The sequence below is a fragment of the Pezoporus flaviventris genome, unplaced genomic scaffold (assembly GCF_033815535.1).
Source record: "Pezoporus flaviventris isolate CSIRO_AGI_PZ_B2104156 unplaced genomic scaffold, CSIRO_AGI_Pfla_v1 ptg000097l, whole genome shotgun sequence".
NCBI classification, from domain to species: Eukaryota; Metazoa; Chordata; class Aves; order Psittaciformes; family Psittacidae; genus Pezoporus; species Pezoporus flaviventris.
In genome coordinates, this window is record NW_026892645.1 from 5,900,578 (window position 1) to 5,920,125 (window position 19,548).

The 19,548-nt window shown below is 45.9% G+C and overlaps 1 protein-coding gene across 2 annotated transcripts; it reads right to left on the reverse strand.

The window, feature by feature from the left end:
* Positions 1–4,231: 4,231 nt before the first annotated feature.
* DOLPP1 (dolichyldiphosphatase 1) lies at positions 4,232–19,548 on the reverse strand. 2 transcript variants are annotated; one of them, XM_061477015.1, is made up of 8 exons: positions 19,359–19,548; positions 10,812–10,912; positions 9,055–9,139; positions 8,692–8,791; positions 7,772–7,870; positions 6,375–6,503; positions 5,517–5,606; positions 4,232–5,046 (listed from the first exon to the last, which is right to left on the reverse strand). In XM_061477015.1, the coding sequence occupies exons 1-8, from the start codon at positions 19,432–19,434 to the stop codon at positions 5,010–5,012; spliced, it is 717 nt and encodes a 238-aa protein (XP_061332999.1). In that variant the 5' UTR covers positions 19,435–19,548; the 3' UTR covers positions 4,232–5,009. The 2 variants fall into 2 exon arrangements, with proteins under 2 accessions (XP_061332999.1, XP_061332998.1); XM_061477014.1 differs by lacking the exon at positions 19,359–19,548 and adding an exon at positions 18,957–19,042.

Below are 19,548 nucleotides of genomic sequence, written 5' to 3' on the forward strand. Positions count from 1 at the left end.
TCATTGTACCTTCCTTTGGAATGGAGGAAAAGATTCTGCCCTTCAGTAGCCAGAGGCCCCAGGCCTTGCCTCCTCCAGGGCACACACGTTAACATGATGTGGTTTTATACCCTGCTTTCAGAAACAACCTATTTGTGCATAATGAGTTATATCTTGGTTGTGGACAAATAAAAATGTTTCTGATCAGGAACTCCAGAACATAACTTCCATTTCTGGCCACAGAGTTCAAATCTATTAGAGCCAAAGGAAAACCAGGTGCAGAATCCCCCTTCTTTTACACCCCTCTGCTTTAACAAGGCAGGAAAGTCTTAGAAAGCAGGAAGAAAGCTGAGAACCTGTGGTCACTGTAGATGTTTGTGCACTGTGGCAGCCACTGTTCCTGCAGTAACAGTACACCACTCTTGGAGTTCGTCCTTACTGCACCTCGCATTTGTGCCAGCTCTGTTCTGTGACAGAACTCATCATGGCACTTCCATGTTCAGCTGACAAACTTGAGACTATATTCTCTAGAAACATACAGTTGCAGCACAGGAGTTTTTGTAAGTGCTGTTTCCAATGAATCTACCAGAATCCAAGCCCCTCACTACTTTTATTTAGCAAAACCATATGGCAGCGAGGAATTCTAGTGCTATTTCTGCAACAGGAATTTTACATTTCAATTGCACACCCTTCAGCAAGTGGCACCACCACTAGAAGCATTAGCAGTCAGATGGCCTGTTTTGGTAACAGGGAAGTGTTTGATCATACTGCTTTCCTGATCATAGAACAACAAGGGAGATGATCAAAGTGCCTTGGGGAACACACGTGAAGAAATTTGCACTAAACATGTTTAAAGTAAGAAAACTCATTCTAATTTCCTTCTTGAAAGACACAAACCAACAACTGCATTTTTCTTTTCCTAAAAGGATGTTATTTCAAAGCTTCTATCTTATACTTAAACCTTAAAAAAGGAAAATTTAACTGAAACTCACCTGCACAGCCAGTGATTGTATGAACTGCCACTTTCACATCATCTACATGGATTTAGCTGATCTTTAGAAGAATCCTGAACGGAGTGAGATAGTCTAAAATCAACCCAATAGGAGCACTGCAGACCTGCAAGCAAACCTCTGCTCTGTTGGCTTCACTGTATGAACCGTACTGAAAACTGCAAGAGGATACTCAGTATTATCAAAACAGAAGTGTGTAAATACTACATAAAAGACCAGACCTTGATGGGATAACATCTGGATTTATGGAGCCTTTTACATTGAAAGAATACTCATCTTTGCCAAAGTGATCCTCCCCCCATACTAAATCAACCCCTGTTGCTAAGGGAGGAGTTATTTTTCCCTGTCTGCAATGTCTTCAACCACTGATGCTACAGTATTTATCACTTTAAATATTTGAGACTGGCCCTTTGCAGCTTCTGTCTCAAAGGGGAAGGCTCTCAAGGAAAGTGCCTATAAAGATTAAGGAGAAGTATGTGCTGCTGTGACTGTATCTCAGAAGATGGGATTGACCTTTTCTGGATCTAAATCTGGATATCCCACATCCCACTAGCTTCGGCAGAGCACAGCTGCAAGAAGCAGACTATCACACCAGAAGAGATACAAGATTCATGAACCACTCAATGCATCCTTAATGATATACAGAGCTGAAATTCAGATGAATGAAGCTGATTTTTTAAGTGCTTGAAAGGACACTAAAACCATTGCAAGGTTTTTTCCTTTATAAAGTCTTTTCTTGTACAAGTTCTAAAATGCAATGTTCTGATTCATACCTTCTTGATGTTTTTCAATGTTGACTTATTGAATACCGTTCTCCCTGTTTCTGATGGTTTTATCAAGAGATGCCCATTGTCTTAACAGCACATTAAGTACAAAAGAAAACCGTAAGTTGCAGGAAAATAACTGATTTGGAACAAATAAGCTGAAAACAGATAACTCTTGGGGTATGAGTGCAATTTATGCCACAGCCTGGTAGTGTTGCATGCTTTGCTGTTAGCTGTGTTAAATACTGTTTTGGTTGTTGTAAATCCATGTCATGCAAAGTTTCAAACTGTTCTTTGAATAAACTGAAAACACAATAAACAGATAAAATGCTACAAAAAAGGCTTAAATCTCCTTAGACACCGCAGAAGTTGCATAACCAGCCTTATGGGAGGATGTTGATGCAGGGACAGCAAGAACAGTGAACCACAGCATTCTGTCACCTTCCTTTTATTGTCTTAATATCTCCATCCAGCCCCCTTGAGTACAGGGGAGGAACAGAAAGCATCTGCTTGCAAAGCCACATATTCCAAAGAAAATATTCCATTTCAGAAAACTAGTGGCAGGAGACTTCATACAGGTGTAGGATAATAAGGCAGAGCTCAAATCTTTTTTTTTTCCTGCACAGCACCATTTAGTTAAGAAAATCCATGGAACCACTAAGGAATTTCTACTGTATCAAGTATTGCAAAGGTTTCTGGAAAGGTACAGCAAAAGTAGGCAGAAGATGCAGATTACAAACAACTCACAGAGAACAGAGGAGAGTTTATTACAGTGTCTTACAAGAGCTCTTCTTCCTCTCCCTTACTCCTAACTGTGGGAAGCTTGGGTTGGAAGGGAACATGAAGTGGAACAGCTTTGTACACTACACCACTCTCCATGAAGAGATGGAACCTCTTCCCTACACTCTTAGTTCTCAATAGGAGCTTCCACAGCAGTCTGTTAACAGCTTAAGAGGAGCTAGGGAAGCACCAGCCACTCCTGAAACAATCCACTTTCCCAGCCTTGTCCTTAGGGAACAGTGTTGTCATCTCCTTTCTGGTTTTGTGAGTTGACTTCCAAAAGATAGGAAGAGCAAATAAATGGGTTTGCAAGACATAAGTGATTAGTACCAGCTTTCCAATCTGATGGCCTGTCACATTTCAACAGAGCTGCTCTAAGTCAGATCCAATGTCCTCGTGAAAGCTGCAAGACGCATCTTTATTCTGATGCACCTTCAAGCAGATCCAGTGCTCAGGTCCTTCAGATGTGAACAGGATTGCTCATGTTGTGCAAATACTAAACAGAACCTTAAATAATAATTAGCTGTAACAACTGAAAACAGTTTACTACCCATAGCTACTGAAACAGCTATTTAAACAGCCTTCATTCCTATCTCCTAGATCTTTCCACAGCTAACACTCTGCTTGTCCAACAGTTTCTCCAGCAGCTCCCACTCCACACGAACACACAAACTCCTATGGCAACAGGCACAGATGAAAACTTAAAAATAATCAAGATGAACAGAAACACATCTCACTTGAAGCAGCTTTATAATGCAGGAGTCTGATTAAAGTGGAGATAGTAAAACAGGCAGCAAGACCAAGATGTGACAGTTTACCTCTGCTCACATGACTGCATCGAAGGCACACCGATGACCATTGAGCCAGTTCAGAAGCTGTCCTTTATCTGTGAAAGTTCAAGTCAGTTGTGCTTTGAATAAATACTTCTCTGTAGTTACACTTGAACTGCTGCATTATATACTAGAAATACAGAAAGTGTCCATGCACAGCCCTGAAGCACTGTGAGTATAGCCCTTGCCAGGTTAACTCATGGTTCACAGAGGTTGTAGGCATCACCAGCACACACAGATGGCAGACACATTCCCACAGAGAAACAGCATCCCGAGAGCAAACTGGCCAGACACAGAATCCCAACGGAAGAAGGATGGAAAGCAAAACTTGCTTGTAGGAGTTCAGTATTCAAGGTTACTGCTCCAGAACCCCAACCAAGCCAATGTAGTAAGTGGCAGGAGTCTCTGATAGGACAAGCTCATGGGTGGATGCTAACAGGACTCAAAGGAATACTTCAGCCAGCAGCTGAGCTAGTGATTAGTCACCTGCCTTGATATTCATTTATAGTTGTCACTTTGTTCATGCTTAGAACTCCCTCCCTTAAGCTTTAACAGAAAAAGGAAAAATCCAGTGCTCAAGACAGAGACAAGCAACTGAATTTTGTAAGGCTTTGGGCTGACTCTCACTGGAGCACAGCACTGCTTCTCACCAATGGGCTTCCTAGTGCCATTGGCAGCACGCTCAGTACAACAGAAGCTGTACAGATCACAGCAACCCTGAGGTAATAAAAGGATAAAGAAAGAGATGGAATAAACATGAGATACGTGTAATAATCTTGCCACCTAGAAGAGATTCTGAGAAAGACACTCTTGCTAATTACACACCAGGAGCAGCAGTGGAAAAAAAATAATAGTCAGTATATTTCAGTTTATCCTTTGTTTTACACACACACACACTCCCCTTCATGGTATCCGTGCAGGCTTCCCTGCAGAACCATCGCTAGTGTTAAAAATCAGACCTTTACGCTTTCTTCCTATCTGTACAAAGTGCAGTTGGAATGGATTTTGATCTCCCCAGCTGGTTGCAGAAAGGACAAAGTCTGCCTCTCCCTTCTGCCTCGGTCACCGCATCCTTGTATCCCTCCCTCCTAAGGAGCTTAGAGAAATTAAAGCCCTAATGAAGCATGATCAGCTTGAGATTAAGTTTTGTCCTCTTCTTCCAAAAAGAAAAACCCAGCTGAAAAAGGCAAAACCAGAACACGCAGTCAAGGCCTCACCCACCCCAGAAACAAAAGTTCCATTTAAAAAAATAAATAAATAGTGTGTATATTTCATGCTGAAAAAAAAAAAAAAAAAGGAAAAAGCTAAAAAAAAAAAAAGTCACAGAAAGGATTCATTTTTTGGTTTTCCCTCCCCCAAACATGACACCAGGCATTTTCTCCCCCCTTTGCCCCTGACGTAGACGTGATGTTACATTCCAACCGGCAATGTGCATCTGTGTTGAAAATGAGTTTCTACTCCTGCACGGTCCCACATGCATCAGGGAGCATCCAGCTAGCTGCTAAAGCAGAGCAAAGGCTTTCAGGTTTCGGGTATGGTCCCTGCCTGTTCCTTTGGTCCGTCTGTTAAAAGGCTCCTTGCTGCTCCCAGGTCTCTGCTTTTGTCTGTCTCCGTTAAAACGCGCTCTCTGGTCCCCACGCTTCGAGTCACTGCAGCTTCGTACCCAGCTTGCGCTGTCTGTTTCTGCAACAGCAACACAGAGGGAAGGGTGAGAGGTGGCCCCAGCCCCATTGCTGGGTGCCGGGGCAGTGGGCAAAAGGTGGGAGGATTAAAGTAAGGCTCTGCTTAACCTCACACAAAAATAAAGCTGCCCAATCTCCACAAGGAGTTGAGTCCTTCCTGTTCTTTACAGGCCTAGAACATTCACCAGGTCTTAAGTGTCCACAGGCTCACATGTGGGTGCATGGTTATAAACAATTGCTTCCAAAAACCACAAGCTAGGAAGCTGAAATACTACTGAAATGAAGCATTGTTTCGTCTCGCACACCCCAACAGACTCCCCTTCCAGGTGCAGTAGCTTACCCACAACTCTCTAGTCCTTTACTCTGCACTATTCTACCCACAGCAGTCATCTACATATAGGAGAATAAATTACTAACTCCAGCTGACAAGTCAAACCAGCTACAGCTCCTCCAACCCCCAGTAAAACTTACCTTGCTTCTGCTCTCGTGACTGTGTATTCAAACCACAGGATGTTCGGAATGAGGCTGGTATCTCGGATTAAAAAGAACTCTGAAATTGGCCTGAAAATGGACAAGGTGGGGGGAAACAGAGAAATAATGAGTCTTTTTCTCCATCACTGTTTTGATTTAACAAGAAACAAAGGGGAAAAATAACCTGCTCCAGACTTAACACCACTATTCCATTACTCTTTAGGCTGGGAAGAGGGCTCCTTGTTCAATTTAATCACAAAGCTCCTCTCCTCTTTAATTCCTTACACAGTGTTTCCAGACTACATCACATTTAAATGGCTTTTGCAATTTTATGAGGTCAGTAGACATTCATTAAGAAATGTCTGTTCTGCTTGAAAGGCTTCTCCAGCTCTCTGCCACACCTCAGCACTTGAGTAGGGCTTTACACATGGAAGTTGCTTGAACTTCCTCTCCTCCACCCGTATCAGGTACAGATACGGGATCGTTTATATATGCATGCACAAGAAAACATGGAGGAACAAGTAGGTCACACAACACTCAGTATGGAAAACTGGAACAGAACCCAGGAATTCTCTCTTATAACATCTTAGGTGGTTCACAGAAGTCTGAGCAGCCCATTTCCAGTCAGGGCTTGCACAGCTGCAACTAAAGGTTTGGAGCCTGAAGTATCTTTATGTTTGTTCTGCATCACATGCAAGGTACATCTTTGACACTGGTTGATTAGGAAACATCTCTTTTGCCAGGTAATTCTCCTAACACCTGTGTTACAACTCATTGCAAGAGACTCATTCAATGAGCAAACCAGCAGTGCACAGAATGCAGCCTTGCAGGAATAGAACCTCCACAGAATAGACTTACCATGCAGCTATCCTTGGGAAGAGAGGAGTTAATATCTCTTGTGTGAAGGCAAACCAGGCTACAGCCATAATGCTTCCTGCCACACCTCCATACAAGACTTGGCTCCAGGTGTGGTAAAGCAAATAAACCCTGCAGTGGAAGAGAAGAGTCACCAGACAAGCTTTAAAACAAGAGGAGGCATGACTCAAGGGCTGATGTTTCACTAGACCCTCAGACCAAGTTATGCTCCTGATGTTAAAAGTGGAGATCTTCTTTTTCTCATTAAAAAGCTGGCAGAAAAAGTTGGAAAAACAATGGGAAAAACTGTCTGCTCTGTTAGAGCAGTTTCAGCTCAGAGGGCTTTAGTTTGCGCTTAACTCACTAACCCTCCACATTCTTCTTCATGCATCTCTGGATTAGTTGCAGAACTATTACCACTGGCTCCTAGAAGAGACTTCTTCAAAGCCAGCAACAGGACAAGTCCCGTCCAGGCCATCAAAGTTGCACCTTAAAGGTATTCTTCAGAACACAGCATTTTTGTTATGATTTTGCTGCTTTCAATGTGACAGCACAAAGGCTGCAGCCAAACAGAAACCTGTATTAATAGCAGCCTCTGTGCATGGACATGAGTCACATTCAGAACGCTTTTCACCCATATATCAAAGCCATTAAGCTCATCTTCTCTGACCCTCTGCCTAGCACAGGCCACTGCATTTCCTCTGATTAATTTTTATTTGAATTAGACCATATATCTCTTATGAAATTGTCCTGTCAGAACTTTAAAGATAACCAGGAATAAGGAATCAGCTCTAATGTAGAGTCAAGAACACCAAAAAGTAATTACTTTTCTGTGGAAAACATGGCCTGAACGTGCCTGGTCTCTAGTCACTGGAGCTCATCTTATATATATGTGTGTATATATACATTTTTAATCTACTACAGGGAAAAATAAGTATCAAATGTTCATTTTCTGTATTCTTCTTCATACAACTAAACCCTGCAAGTCAAACAGCTACACACGTTTTCATTAACTACCACTCAAACAAAACAATCCCACTGATCAACTGTAGCAATGCACATGCTGCAGATGCTGGTGTGCCAAGGTATGGTGCAATGCTCTCATGATTAGTGCTGGCAAGAGGGCAAGGCAGTGAGGCTGCAGCATGGCAATGGAGCCCATAAAGACTTGGTACAAGCTCAGCCGATTTGGGCTTTTATAAATGCTTCTGAAGCACCACACATGTAGCACCTTTGCTCATTCGAAGGGTCTCACAGCAGCACAGGACCTTCACAAAGCTCTGACTTGTACAATGCAGTCAAGAATCACATCAGAAAGGCAGGACAAGGGATGACAGGGCTGCTGGCTGTTAAAGGCCACAGGACTGTATGAGAGCATAAGACAAACAGTTGCTCCATACCTACTATATGAGACTAGCAAAGCCACTGTGACGAGGCAGATGGACAGCACATGTCGCCATAGTAAATCCAGAAACCTCGCATTGTTTGTTTGGTGCATTCTGAAAGAAATGGAGAGCCATTAGCACAGTGGCAGGGAGCTCAGCACCCCTTAGCTCCTCACTACCTCTGAAACCCTAGGAAAGCTCTACTCCGGTGGGGTCATGGGCAGCTCGACACCATCCCAGCAGCAATCTGTCCCACTGGCAGCAGCCACAGAGAAGCCAGAAAGCCACACTTCTCCCTCTCCAGCTGTTAACAGGGATCACTGTGATGGAAGGCAGAACGCTCACAAGTACTGCAGCTGATGGGAAAGGCACATGCTGAGCATATGCAACAGGGAGCCAAGACATCAGAGTCCCTCCATCATCCACAAAGCTAGGAGGAACTGTGAGTTTTGTCTTCCTCCACATTGTAGCCACAAGACAGAGCCATGCCCCAGCAGGAATTTCAGAGCAGCACAGCAGAGTGTGTACAACTGGTATTTGGGAAACGAGATGAACTAAAAGGTCATGCAAGTGGGCAACAGATACTACCTAAAAGAGGGCAGATAACCCCACTGACAAAACTGAGTAGACACATGAGAAAGCAGCTCTTCTTTCCTCCTCCCTATTCCCCCCCTCTTCCCTCACTCTGGTGGATCATCACAGCTTAGAAAAGGCAGATCAGGAGACCTGTACCCAGACAGGCATGGGAAGCCCACCCATACCCTTCAATCCTAACTTCAGATGAGATGGACATGCTTCATCCACCCTAGCCACAGTAAATTGTGCGGTTCCTTAGATTTCATCCCATATGCCACTGAAGTAGCACACAGCAAGGGAGCCATCTAGTTCAGGTGTCTCAACATAGTAACAGCCAAAACCTGACGCTGAATTTTTACCTTAAATAAAGGAACAGAAAGGAATAGACAGAGAAAAACCACATGAATTGGGAGTGGCTGGACGGCATCCCATATTTTGTGGTCACTGTTGAATGGGCTTCTGGGAAGAGAAGAAGAAAGAGTATGGTCAAGGTCTACTCTGTCCATAGCAGCTGGAACGCTCCAGATGCGAAGCCAGCCCATCCTGCTGCAGTATGCACACATGAGCTCACAGGACACGGCTCTGCTCAGATGGCTCTGCCAGCCCTCTTGCACCCAAACATCCAAAGCCAACATGAGGCAAATGGAAAACACCCTCTAACCGCCCCCCCCCAGTTAGCATTCCAAAACTCAACACCAGGACACCACTGGGTCATTGCATACCTTCGCAGGGCCGAGGCTCCCGGATTACATGTTTTATTAACCAGTTCACTCCCTCGTTGAATGCCAGCCCTCCCAAGAAAGAGATCTGTGAAGGCAAGACAACCGTGTCATCCTATCTAGAAGATCCACCCACTTACCAGGCTCTCTCTGTTGAGAAAAGCCCAAACCATATGTTTCTTTTTTGACTGCTAGAGTTAAAACCAATGGCTTCAAAGTCCTCTACCTGAGGTAAAAAAAAGCATTTCTTTTTCAGCCCACTCTGTATATTTGGCAACACACTGTGTATATGCAGCTGTTCAGATGATACACAGAGACTGTTATCATTGTGTATACGCAGCTTTTCAGATGATACACAGAACGAGATTGTTACGAGGCTGGGTAACAATTTTGTGAGCATCCTTTCACCAGCAAGCAAACCAGGGCAGGTTTTAAGGGACTGCCTTTCCCAATCAACCAACAGGGGGAGTGCACGCACTGTTATCTGGATAAATAGACTCAAAAAGGTGACTTTCAGGCTTTCTGGCTTTTCCCTCTCCGAGTATTTTCATCTGGAAGTTGCTGTCTTCAGCCTACAATGCAGTCCCATTCTGAACTCCGTCAGACTGGCAGCAGTTATTTTTACTCTTTAATTCCACACTCCACACACCTCCCCTGAGTCAGTCCTGCTGCTGTGATCAAATTCCCAGCTGCTGCTGATACTCTGCCTCCTTAACACTCGGTCCCATTCCAGATGATGAAGCAGCTTCTCACTCTGTGTCCTGAGCTACGGCGCAGGCTGCTGCAGGCCAGCTCACATCCCTCTCCAGCTCAATGGTGATTTCCCACATACAGAACTGGAAACCAACCTCAATGCTCATCTCCCTACCAACACCTCACAAGCCCCTGTATTCAAACCCCCATGGGTTTGTGCAATAGTTGCTCTAGCTTAGTCTCTCTTTTGGGTCAACAAGAAACCTCTGAGCTGCCAAAACTTAACAGCTGCCTCTCCTAGCTAGAATCGGCTTAACCTCCTTGTCCCATTCCAGGTCCCTTGAGCCACTGGTTCCCATGACACTGTGGCCCTATATTAGAAATCTGCTGCCAAAACCCTTTCACTGGCCCCTATTTATCTGTTTACTGAGGGCAAATTTCACAAGAGGTTTATACCTCCTCAAGGGAATGCCGCCGATTCCCAGCTACCTGTCAGAGCAGGCAGAAAGCATCATGTCTTATGTATGACAAGAGTCTGTCGTTGGTCATTTGGGCAGGGGCAAACCTCTTCTTCTCAGCTCTGAATCAAACACCAGGGACAGCTGCCCTCACAGACAGATCCATTCCCTTGGGAATCTAAGTTTTATTTGGTATCCCCTCTTCTGCCTCAGTAGTTGAAATAAAGCACATCCTAGCGAGTTACAGACATCATCTCCTGCATATGCTGCCCATCTTGCAGGAACCTACCACTGCCATTTACGATCCTACTGGATCCTGGGAGTGTTCTCACTCTGCAACAGCACTGTAGCTCCTTGGACATTTCACTTGATGGTTTTGGACAAATAATACCCAAAACATACCACACAGGAGCACAAGTTAGCAAAGGCTAAGCAGTTTTTTGAGCTGGTACAAGTGATAAGTGTCTCCTGCTGTTCTTTGGCAGGAAGATCACCCTACCTAAGCTTGCTCTTTACAGAGGGGAAAAGAAGTGTGAATACAGGAACACCAGGTGACAAAGGAAAAACTTCTGCCACAAGGAGAAGCTGGGAAGGGAGACAAGGACTCACCGTGTGAAGCTCTCTCTTGAATATGATGAGCGTTACAAAGCCAACAATAATGAATATTGGACCAAGACTCAAATAAGCTAAAAGCTGACCAGAGAAATCACCTAGGGAAACAAACAAGAGAAACAAATCAGTGTGAACTTCACAGGTACTTGCCTGCCACCAGAGCATGGGTGGCTTTGTGTCCTTAATCACCGATAGCAGAGGGTCAAGCTCAGCACTGCAGGAAGTCTGTGTTCTGCAGACTGCCTACTGCTGCTCCAGCCCGAGAGGAGCCCAGGCAAGGACAGCAGTGCTTGCATGTGGCTTCAAAAGCAGGAATGAGAGGAGCTTGGCATCACTCAGCAGAGATTCCTGCCAGCCAGTTTACAACAATGAGCATGGGTGTGGGTCCAGAGTCGCTTGAATTCAAGGTAAGGAGGCAGCATCTTTCCCTCACTGATGTTGGCTTCTGATGCCAGTAACTACCGGCAAACACTCCCCAAACAAATCCTTTCCCACTCCCTTTCTAAAATGGGTTAGTTTTCAGCTGGATCAGCTCCCTAATCTGCCTCACCATGTGTCTGCATGAACACTAGCATTAGCAAAATGGGAAGGAAATAAAGAGCTAAACATAGCAGGAGATACAGGGGAAAAAACTCACTGCTTTTTAACAAGTAGCCCACAGGTATCACATTGAAATGACTTTAGGCTTCCACCCCTATAGCCAAGAGTGTAGTTACCCCCCAGAGAGAACTGGGGAGCCACAACAGGACCTCACAAAAGGTCATAAGGTACCTCAAAACCTTTACCCTGAGCTATCACAGGCACAGAAGTAGGCAAGCAGCAGTAAAGAGCAGCTATGATCTAAGCTTCTCTTGCCTATGTTCCATGGAAAAGGACACATACAACAATATTTGGAGAGAAGATGTCAGCATAAATTCCAAGGAAACAAAAAATTATCACACATAATTTTGCTAAAAGATCAGCAATTCCCATCAGGAGAATGAGAACTCTCTACCAGAGAGAAAAGCCAGTAGTTGCTACAAAATGCAGAATGAACCCACTGAGCACCGTAAGAGAGATGCTACTTTCTATACCGGTTCTCAGATCCTCTCCATCCCATCACCGAACACAAAAGGCTCAGCCCCCACATACATTTACCCTTCCTCCCTCCTCCAAGAAGGAAACAGGATGCCTTTGCAAGGCTGAGCACTGGATTCATTCCTAGATCAATTCCACTGCAAGAGCCTGACTCTCCCCAGCCCACGCACCCACGTTTTAAACAACACTTGGCAAAATGGACTTTAACCTCAACCTCCAAATACTGGAGCTGATTAAAAAAGTTACTGCACTGCTCCAAAGTTCACGCTGCTGATGTTCTTGCAGCATAACTGTGGTTTCATCAGGTACAGCATGCAGATCCCTCCTGAATTCCAGGCTCTGCGTTAAGTTTGGGCACCAGCAACATCAGCAGCAGGAGGTTTAGTTTGCAACACCAGTGAAATCAGGGAGACTTGGAGGACAAAACTCCCAAGAACACTGGGGTTTCACTCGAAAGAGAGGATCTGGTTTGGTTTAACCTGGAAAGCATTAGAAGACACTGAAATGGTTTTTTTTTCTTGCAGGATAAGGCAGGTTTGCCTTGCATCGGGTGGGTTCCAAGTGTTCCCAAAGCAAAACAGCAATGTATTATGGTAATGCAAAGTGGATGTGACAGTATCAGTTACCTGGCAATAGAGAATCAAGCCCCTTATGGTTTCACACAAATCACAAACTCAACAAAATTAATTCTTAAATTAAGTCTCAAATGATGAGGGAATTCATTAGACAAACCACCAGACAATCAAAGCTACCCCAAAAGCCTTAGGAATGCTTTCCAAGAGTCCCAGTTCTAGTGTTACCAGCTGAAGATGGCTCATCACTGAGAAATCACCATGCTCCAGATCCTTCACTGTTAATCCCTGGTATATAAAGGCTTAGCACTTCAAGACTGTAAGCCATAATTTTGTCACATAGAAACCAAACCAGATTATTTATCTTCTCAGAGGAGTTCTATTTCTTGTGCAGATGGTGGAAGAATACTTCAGGAGGTAGTCTTTCACTTTAAATAGCATCAGCACTACCAAATTCAATATGTATAATAATATACCCAATAAATCAAGCCACTTGGACTTCACTGGCACACAACCCACACTTGAAACTGAAGAGAACCAGAAACTATCACTCCCAGATACTGCCTTCAGGCAGAGAACCAAATCCTTCCCTCAGACAATCTTAACACAATAGTTCCCCAAACGTATCAACTGTCCATTTAAAATAGAACAGAGATAGCATTAGTAATACTTCATATTACTGTGACTAATAGCAATCAAACAGAAATCACATTGTGAAGCCACTTCTTCTAGGGGAGGAGGCAAATAAATAGCTGTGCACTAACAGAAGGCACCACTTGTGCTATGCCCTGGGAGATGAACTCAGTAACACCATCCCAAACATACTCACTGGATTAGCAGTTCAAGGCAGAGCTGCACTAACCCAGCTCCAAAATGACTGGAAATCCCCCGTGAAGAAGGCAAAGCAAGCTCAGAGAGAAAGGTCAGTGCTGATCCCAGGGCCCGGGAGCGTGATTGCTGTGTTGCTCCTACCCACACTCACACTCTAGGGTGCTCAGAGACCTATTTCCAGGGAAAGGGGATGTGCAGGAGAGCTGATTGCCTGCAGTCCAGTCAGACCCAGCAAGCAGGTTCCCACACACATCTTTTTATAACAATTCATTTTCCTTCCTTTTACAAACATGGGAATGTAAAGCAATTCCTCCAACCAGTGAGAATAGAGACAAAGCCTCTTACAAAATGCAAAAGGACGATCTGTCTAATATACAGCATGGGGGTTGGTTTAAATTCTCCCTTTTTTAAGGGCAGCCTTCTCTGGACATCATTTGTAGCTCAAGAGGCAAAAATAAAATCCCCACCTACCTCATTTTGGGGCACCCAAGAACTAAATAGGTGAAACATTACACATAGCTCAGAAACACGCTGGACTTTTTTAGCCTTCATTCAGCGTCTACTTCTGCTCCAATTCAACACTTCACCCAGCTCCCTTTCTGTGGAAATATCCAAGCTTTACCACATTAGCTTAACCTGTATATAATGTGAAAATATGAATCAACAGCACTAACCACATCCTACCACAAGATCTAGCTTCACCATCACCACTTCCTATTGAAGCATCTATTTGTGGCACTGCTGCTGGTCGTGCGGGTGCTTGATTAAATGCATGTGTGCAAAGTGCACAGAGAACACAGGGTATTTGTGTCACATGCATTTTACACAAGCAAATGTTCACGGTTGATCATCATTCCCTTTACTTGGGCATATCCTGATATCACAAGCTGGAGGACATAAAAATATCTACAGGAGGCTTTAGATTATGGCATAAAAAGGTATCAGAAATGAAACTTCTGCAGGAAGATGAAATGTAAACCCCCACATTAAAGAAGTCAAACAACTGAGTGGTATCTGCTTCTTTCAACAGCTCTTACTTAGCTACAAACTGAGCCCTGCCTGGTGAGCTACCATCCTGAGCAGGAATCACAGCAAGGGTTATCAGAACAAACATTCCTATAGGAGCAACACGTGCTGATCCTGAACAGCAACAAGACCTGCTGAGCCAAAGCACACACACAGCACGAGCACCTTGGCTCCGATGCGTTGATTCTGCACACTTGCCCCTCCAAATCTGCAAGTGAGAAAGCAGGAAGATTCTCTGTCATTCCGCAGAGAAAAGGTTTGGCAGGTTTCTCTCCTTAAAGAATGTGTCTGATGATTCTATGGGAGCAGAGGAGGTCCAGACAGTGCCAGAGCTTTAGGAATCCCAGCTGCACTGAAGAGAGGAAGTTGTTGTTCTTTTCTCCAAATAATAATCAAAACCCCAAACAAAGCAGGAACTCTGTGTTTCTCCAGTGAAACTCACCCTGCAGACAGGAAGTCCAAGATGAGTTTTAAGCCTGCAACACAGTCTCATCCCATGCAAAGCACTGCATGCGAGAAAAAAACAACCTTGAGTATATGTACACGACAGGATCTAGTTTGTTATTAAACAACACCCCTCAGGCTTCACGTGAGCTAATACCTTCAGAATCATATCCCATGCTCTGCAGCAGTCAAAAAGGCAAGAAAGGCATTTTTAAGAGCAAAACATAAGTTAGTATTACAGCACTACAAAGTTATGCTATTTTGGTGTCACTATCTAAACAGGGATAGTAAACACAGAAAGGCTGATGGAAAGGGGACAGAGATAACAAGTGTACAGCAGCCATTCAGAAAATGGCTCAGATTTTTAGCTGAAAAAGGAAAAACAGGATAAAACCTTTCCATAAATCATGAATGATATGGAGAAGCAGACAGCAAACGTTTGTTACCTCTCAGTGCACACGAGAAAGAGAGGGTTTGATGAAATTACTGAGCAGTGGACTTAAAAGCAGAAAAGAAACAACCACATTAAGTCAGAGCCAAAGATATTGCGATATCCAGAGCGGAAATGGGTTCAAAGAGCAATTAGACATTTTCAGAGTATAGCTTTTATATATCCATCAAAGGACTTAACAATCCTGATGCAATCACCAGCTGATTACTGGAAAGATATACAGAAGAAGGATTACTCCTGCCTACCTGCCAGCAACCCAGCACTGCCAGAGTACTTCTTCATCTCAAAGTAGCTGCTGACATAAAAAGCACCAGGATCAAACATTTCTCAAAGCAATATCGGTATGATATTTCTTAAGCATCCTCTCAGCAGTGTGCTTTAACACACTGTCAACTAACACTGGCATTATTGGCTGCTTCTCCCTGTGTTTGGATCTTCATTACTATGGGTAATATTTCAGACAGGCCTCCAAGATCGCATTACTTCAACCAGTTTGGAGTTGACTAGCACAGCGTTCATCCACTGTTTCTCATTTGCTCTTGCTCAAAGCTGACATGGCAGGAGAACCGAGCAGCCACACGATGCGTGTTTGGCATTTCCCACTATATCACTACTGATAAGGAAACATGAGATAAAGACAGGGAGCACGAGCACCCTTCTGGAGACACCTCTCCCCTTCACGTTTACAAGCAGAAGCAAAAAATGGGCTGACAGATCAGCAGTGGCTGCTTTCCACCTGGTCACAGTGAGAGGGACCATCCCTCCTGGCAGATGAAAGCTGGGATGACAGCAGTTCTGCACTGGAAGTCTTTAAAGACAGGAGATGTGTTTCAGAGCTGGTTGCCACAGCAGCTCAGCACGCTGCTTTCCAGGCCAGCAGCCTCTGGGATGAGCCAAAGCAGAATGTGTTCGCCACGCAGCGATGGATGACATGCCAAGACAGCTTAATAATTTATGTCGGTAAAAGCAGGATCTTATTTCTTATTCTGACCCCTCTCTATCAGCACAAGGCTACATTAACTCCATTGTGCTGCACACACTGCCAACATCACTATTTTATAAATATACATTAGCTACTAGCTTTAATGGACCTGGACTTGAGCTGTATACAGACTATAAACAGCCTTCTAAATACAGTTAGAACACTTCCCCAAATCCAGGTAACAGTATCAGACCTACCATCTTACTGCAACACAGCTGTCCAGACCAAAATGTTGTCCAGCTAGACTTTAAAAAGCCTTTGACACAGCTTCCTACAGCATTCTCCTGCAGAAACTGGCTGCTCATGACATGGATGGGTGTATTCTCTGCTGGATAAAACACTAGTTGGGTGGCAGAGTCCAAAGAATGGCGGTGACTAGAGTTAAATCCTACTGGTGGCTGGTCACAAATGGTGCTCCCCAGGGCTCAGTGCTGATCCAGTTCTGTTTAATATCTTTATCAATGCTCTGGACGTGGGGATCGATGGCATGCTCAGTAAGTCTGCAGGTGACACCAAGCTGGGTGGCAATGTTGATCTGCTGTAGGACAGGAAGCTCTGCAGAGGAATCTGGACAGACTGGATCAATGGACTGAGGTCAGTTCTATGAGGTTCAACAAGGCAAAGTGCTGGGTCCTGCACTCGGGCCACAACAACCCCATGCAGGCCTGGGGAAGAGTGGCTGGAAAGCTGCTCATGGAAAACGACCTGGGGGTGCTGACTGAAAGCTGAACACGAGCAGCCTGTGCCCAGGCAGCCAAGAAGCAACAGCATCCTGGCCTGTATCATCACGGCCAGGGCAGAGACCAAGCCCCATGCACTGGGCACTGGTGAGGCCACACCTCAAATCCTGTGCTCAGTTCTGGGCCCCACACTACAAGACATGCACTGAGATTTCTGTCTTAAAGGTCTTTTCCAACCTAAATGATTCTATGAAAATAAATTAAGACATTTCTGTCCCTCCAGCTATTTTAATGTTTTAGTCCTTTGCCTCCACTTCATAGCCTTCCATAATTATGTTTTGTCCAAACCATAGTGTTCCTCTCAATACATAATCTCGGCGATTCAGCCCCTCCACACAATCATCTTCTCCATTTGCCCATGTAAAAGCACTCAATGCAGAACAAAAATGATCATGTTATGTCACTTTCTTTAAGATGTGACAGATAACACTCATGCTGCAATATGAACCATCGACATTTCCCAAAGCAATCCAACAAGTAACGCACAGGTCGCTCTGTGCTTGCTGCCAGGTTCAGATAAGGAGATGAGATTCAAAGATGAATATATCAGTACCAGTGGAAAGATTCTATGCCTATCTGCCCTGAACTATCACATTAATTTATCTGAGAAGGTGGATGGCACAAGAACATAAAGGGTGAAGGAAAATGCGACACACGAAAGGAAACACCAATCTTTTACATAAAGCATCACAGAAAACCACAAACCAGCCATATGGGGAGGACGGAACACAATGACAAGAAATAATACATTTCCACTGTTAGACCTTTTCAGTGTTATCACCTTTCAAGTCCCATGGCTAAATGGGTACTTCCAACCCAAAAGAACCCTAGGCGCTTTAGGTATTGCACTACTGAGGAGCTTTCATCAGGAACCAAAACCCAGCTACTGAACAGGACATACAGCAACGCTCTGTGGCAAGTCAGGGACCTGGGAGGAGAACCAGCAATGCTGAGAACACAGTTACCCCCAGATTTGAGTTTGACCAGATTGTCAGTACTAATGCTCTGACACTTCATACCCTGATTTTTCTGTTCCCTTTGATCCCAACAAACAGCCAAAAACTATTCTTTTCAATCTCACCCAAAACCAGCACAAATCACCTAAAGAGCAGTCACTAACAGACAACTGCTATCCGTACACAGACCCATTCGCTCTTGCACACGGATGGATCAGGGATTCTCCCTACCACAACGAGGGGCAGGCAGGCTGCAGTGCAGGAGCTCAGTGGATCACACCACTGCCCCAGCTGGAACAGTGCATCCTGCACGATGGCACCCGCTGCTTCTCAACACTGACTGTACCCAAACCCACCTTGCCAGGAGCTGGCCTGAGTGGAGCCCTGTGCCTGCCATGCTCCCGGCATTAACCTAGCGCTGCCTGCTCCTAGCATGGCCAGAGAATCAGAGTCGTTTGGGCTGGAAAGGACCTTAAGATCATCCAGTTCCAACCCCTGCCACGGGCTGGGACACCTTCCACTAGAGCAGCTTGCTCCGAGCCCCTGTGTCCAACCTGCACTTGAACACTGCCAGGGATGGGGCAGCCACAGCTTCTCTGGGCACCCTGTGCCAGCGCCTCAGCACCCTCACAGGGAAGAGCTTCTGCCTAAGAGCTAAACTAGATCTCTCCTGCTTGAGTTTAAGCCCACCACCCCTTGTCCTACCACTACAGTCCCTGATGAAGAGCCCCTCTTCAGGCACTGGAAGCTGCTCTGAGGTCTCCACGCAGCCTTCCCTTCTCCAGGCTGAACAGCCCCAGTGTTCTCAGCCTGTCTCCATACAGGAGCTGCTCCAGCCCCTCATCACCCTCATGTCCTCCTCTGGACTCACTCCACCATACCCTGCCCGGCAGCCAGGCCCACCTCAAGAGGCAGAGTCCCCATCACGCCAGGGACACACCGGAGCCCTAACACACCACCTCAAACCTCCACCATCACCCACACACCCAACAGCGGGGCGAGGAGGGGGACACCCGCCCCACCATGCTGCTATGGGGTGCGGGATGCCCCAGGTGGGACCCACATCTCGAGGCCCAGGGGCAGCCTCCCACGTCCGGGGGGGGCCGCGGAGGGTGTGAAGCCGTGGTGTGGGGAGTGGAGGGCGGCATAGAGGGGGGGTCCCCACGGCTCCGGGACAGGGCCGCCCCCCCGGACCCCTTCACCAGCTGGGGCTCGGTACCCTCCGAGGCAGGCGCATGCGCAGCGCCCAGTCCCGTCCCGTTCCCCCCCATCCCCAAACGGCGGCTCACTATGTGGCAGCGCGCTCCGGCGCACGCGCGCCCCGCCGCCTCCGGCCGGCAGCTCAATGGCTCACTATTTCGCAGCTGCCATCCCGGCCCTCAGGGGTGCCGTGGGGCGGCGGGAGGGGCCCCGCCGCGGGCAGCGGAGCGGCGGGCAGCGGGGTTGGGGTGAAGCGGAGCTTTACCTGCGGGATACTCGACGTGAGTGAGGGAGACCGGCCGCCACGGAGCGGGCAGCGAGCACTCACCGACTGCGGCCATCTTACCCGGATACCGGGCCGGGCCACGGCGACCAATCAGAACGTACTTAAGGGGCGGTGAGACCAATGGGCGGGAGCGCGGAGAGCGGCTGGCCAATGACGCTGCGCGGCAGGT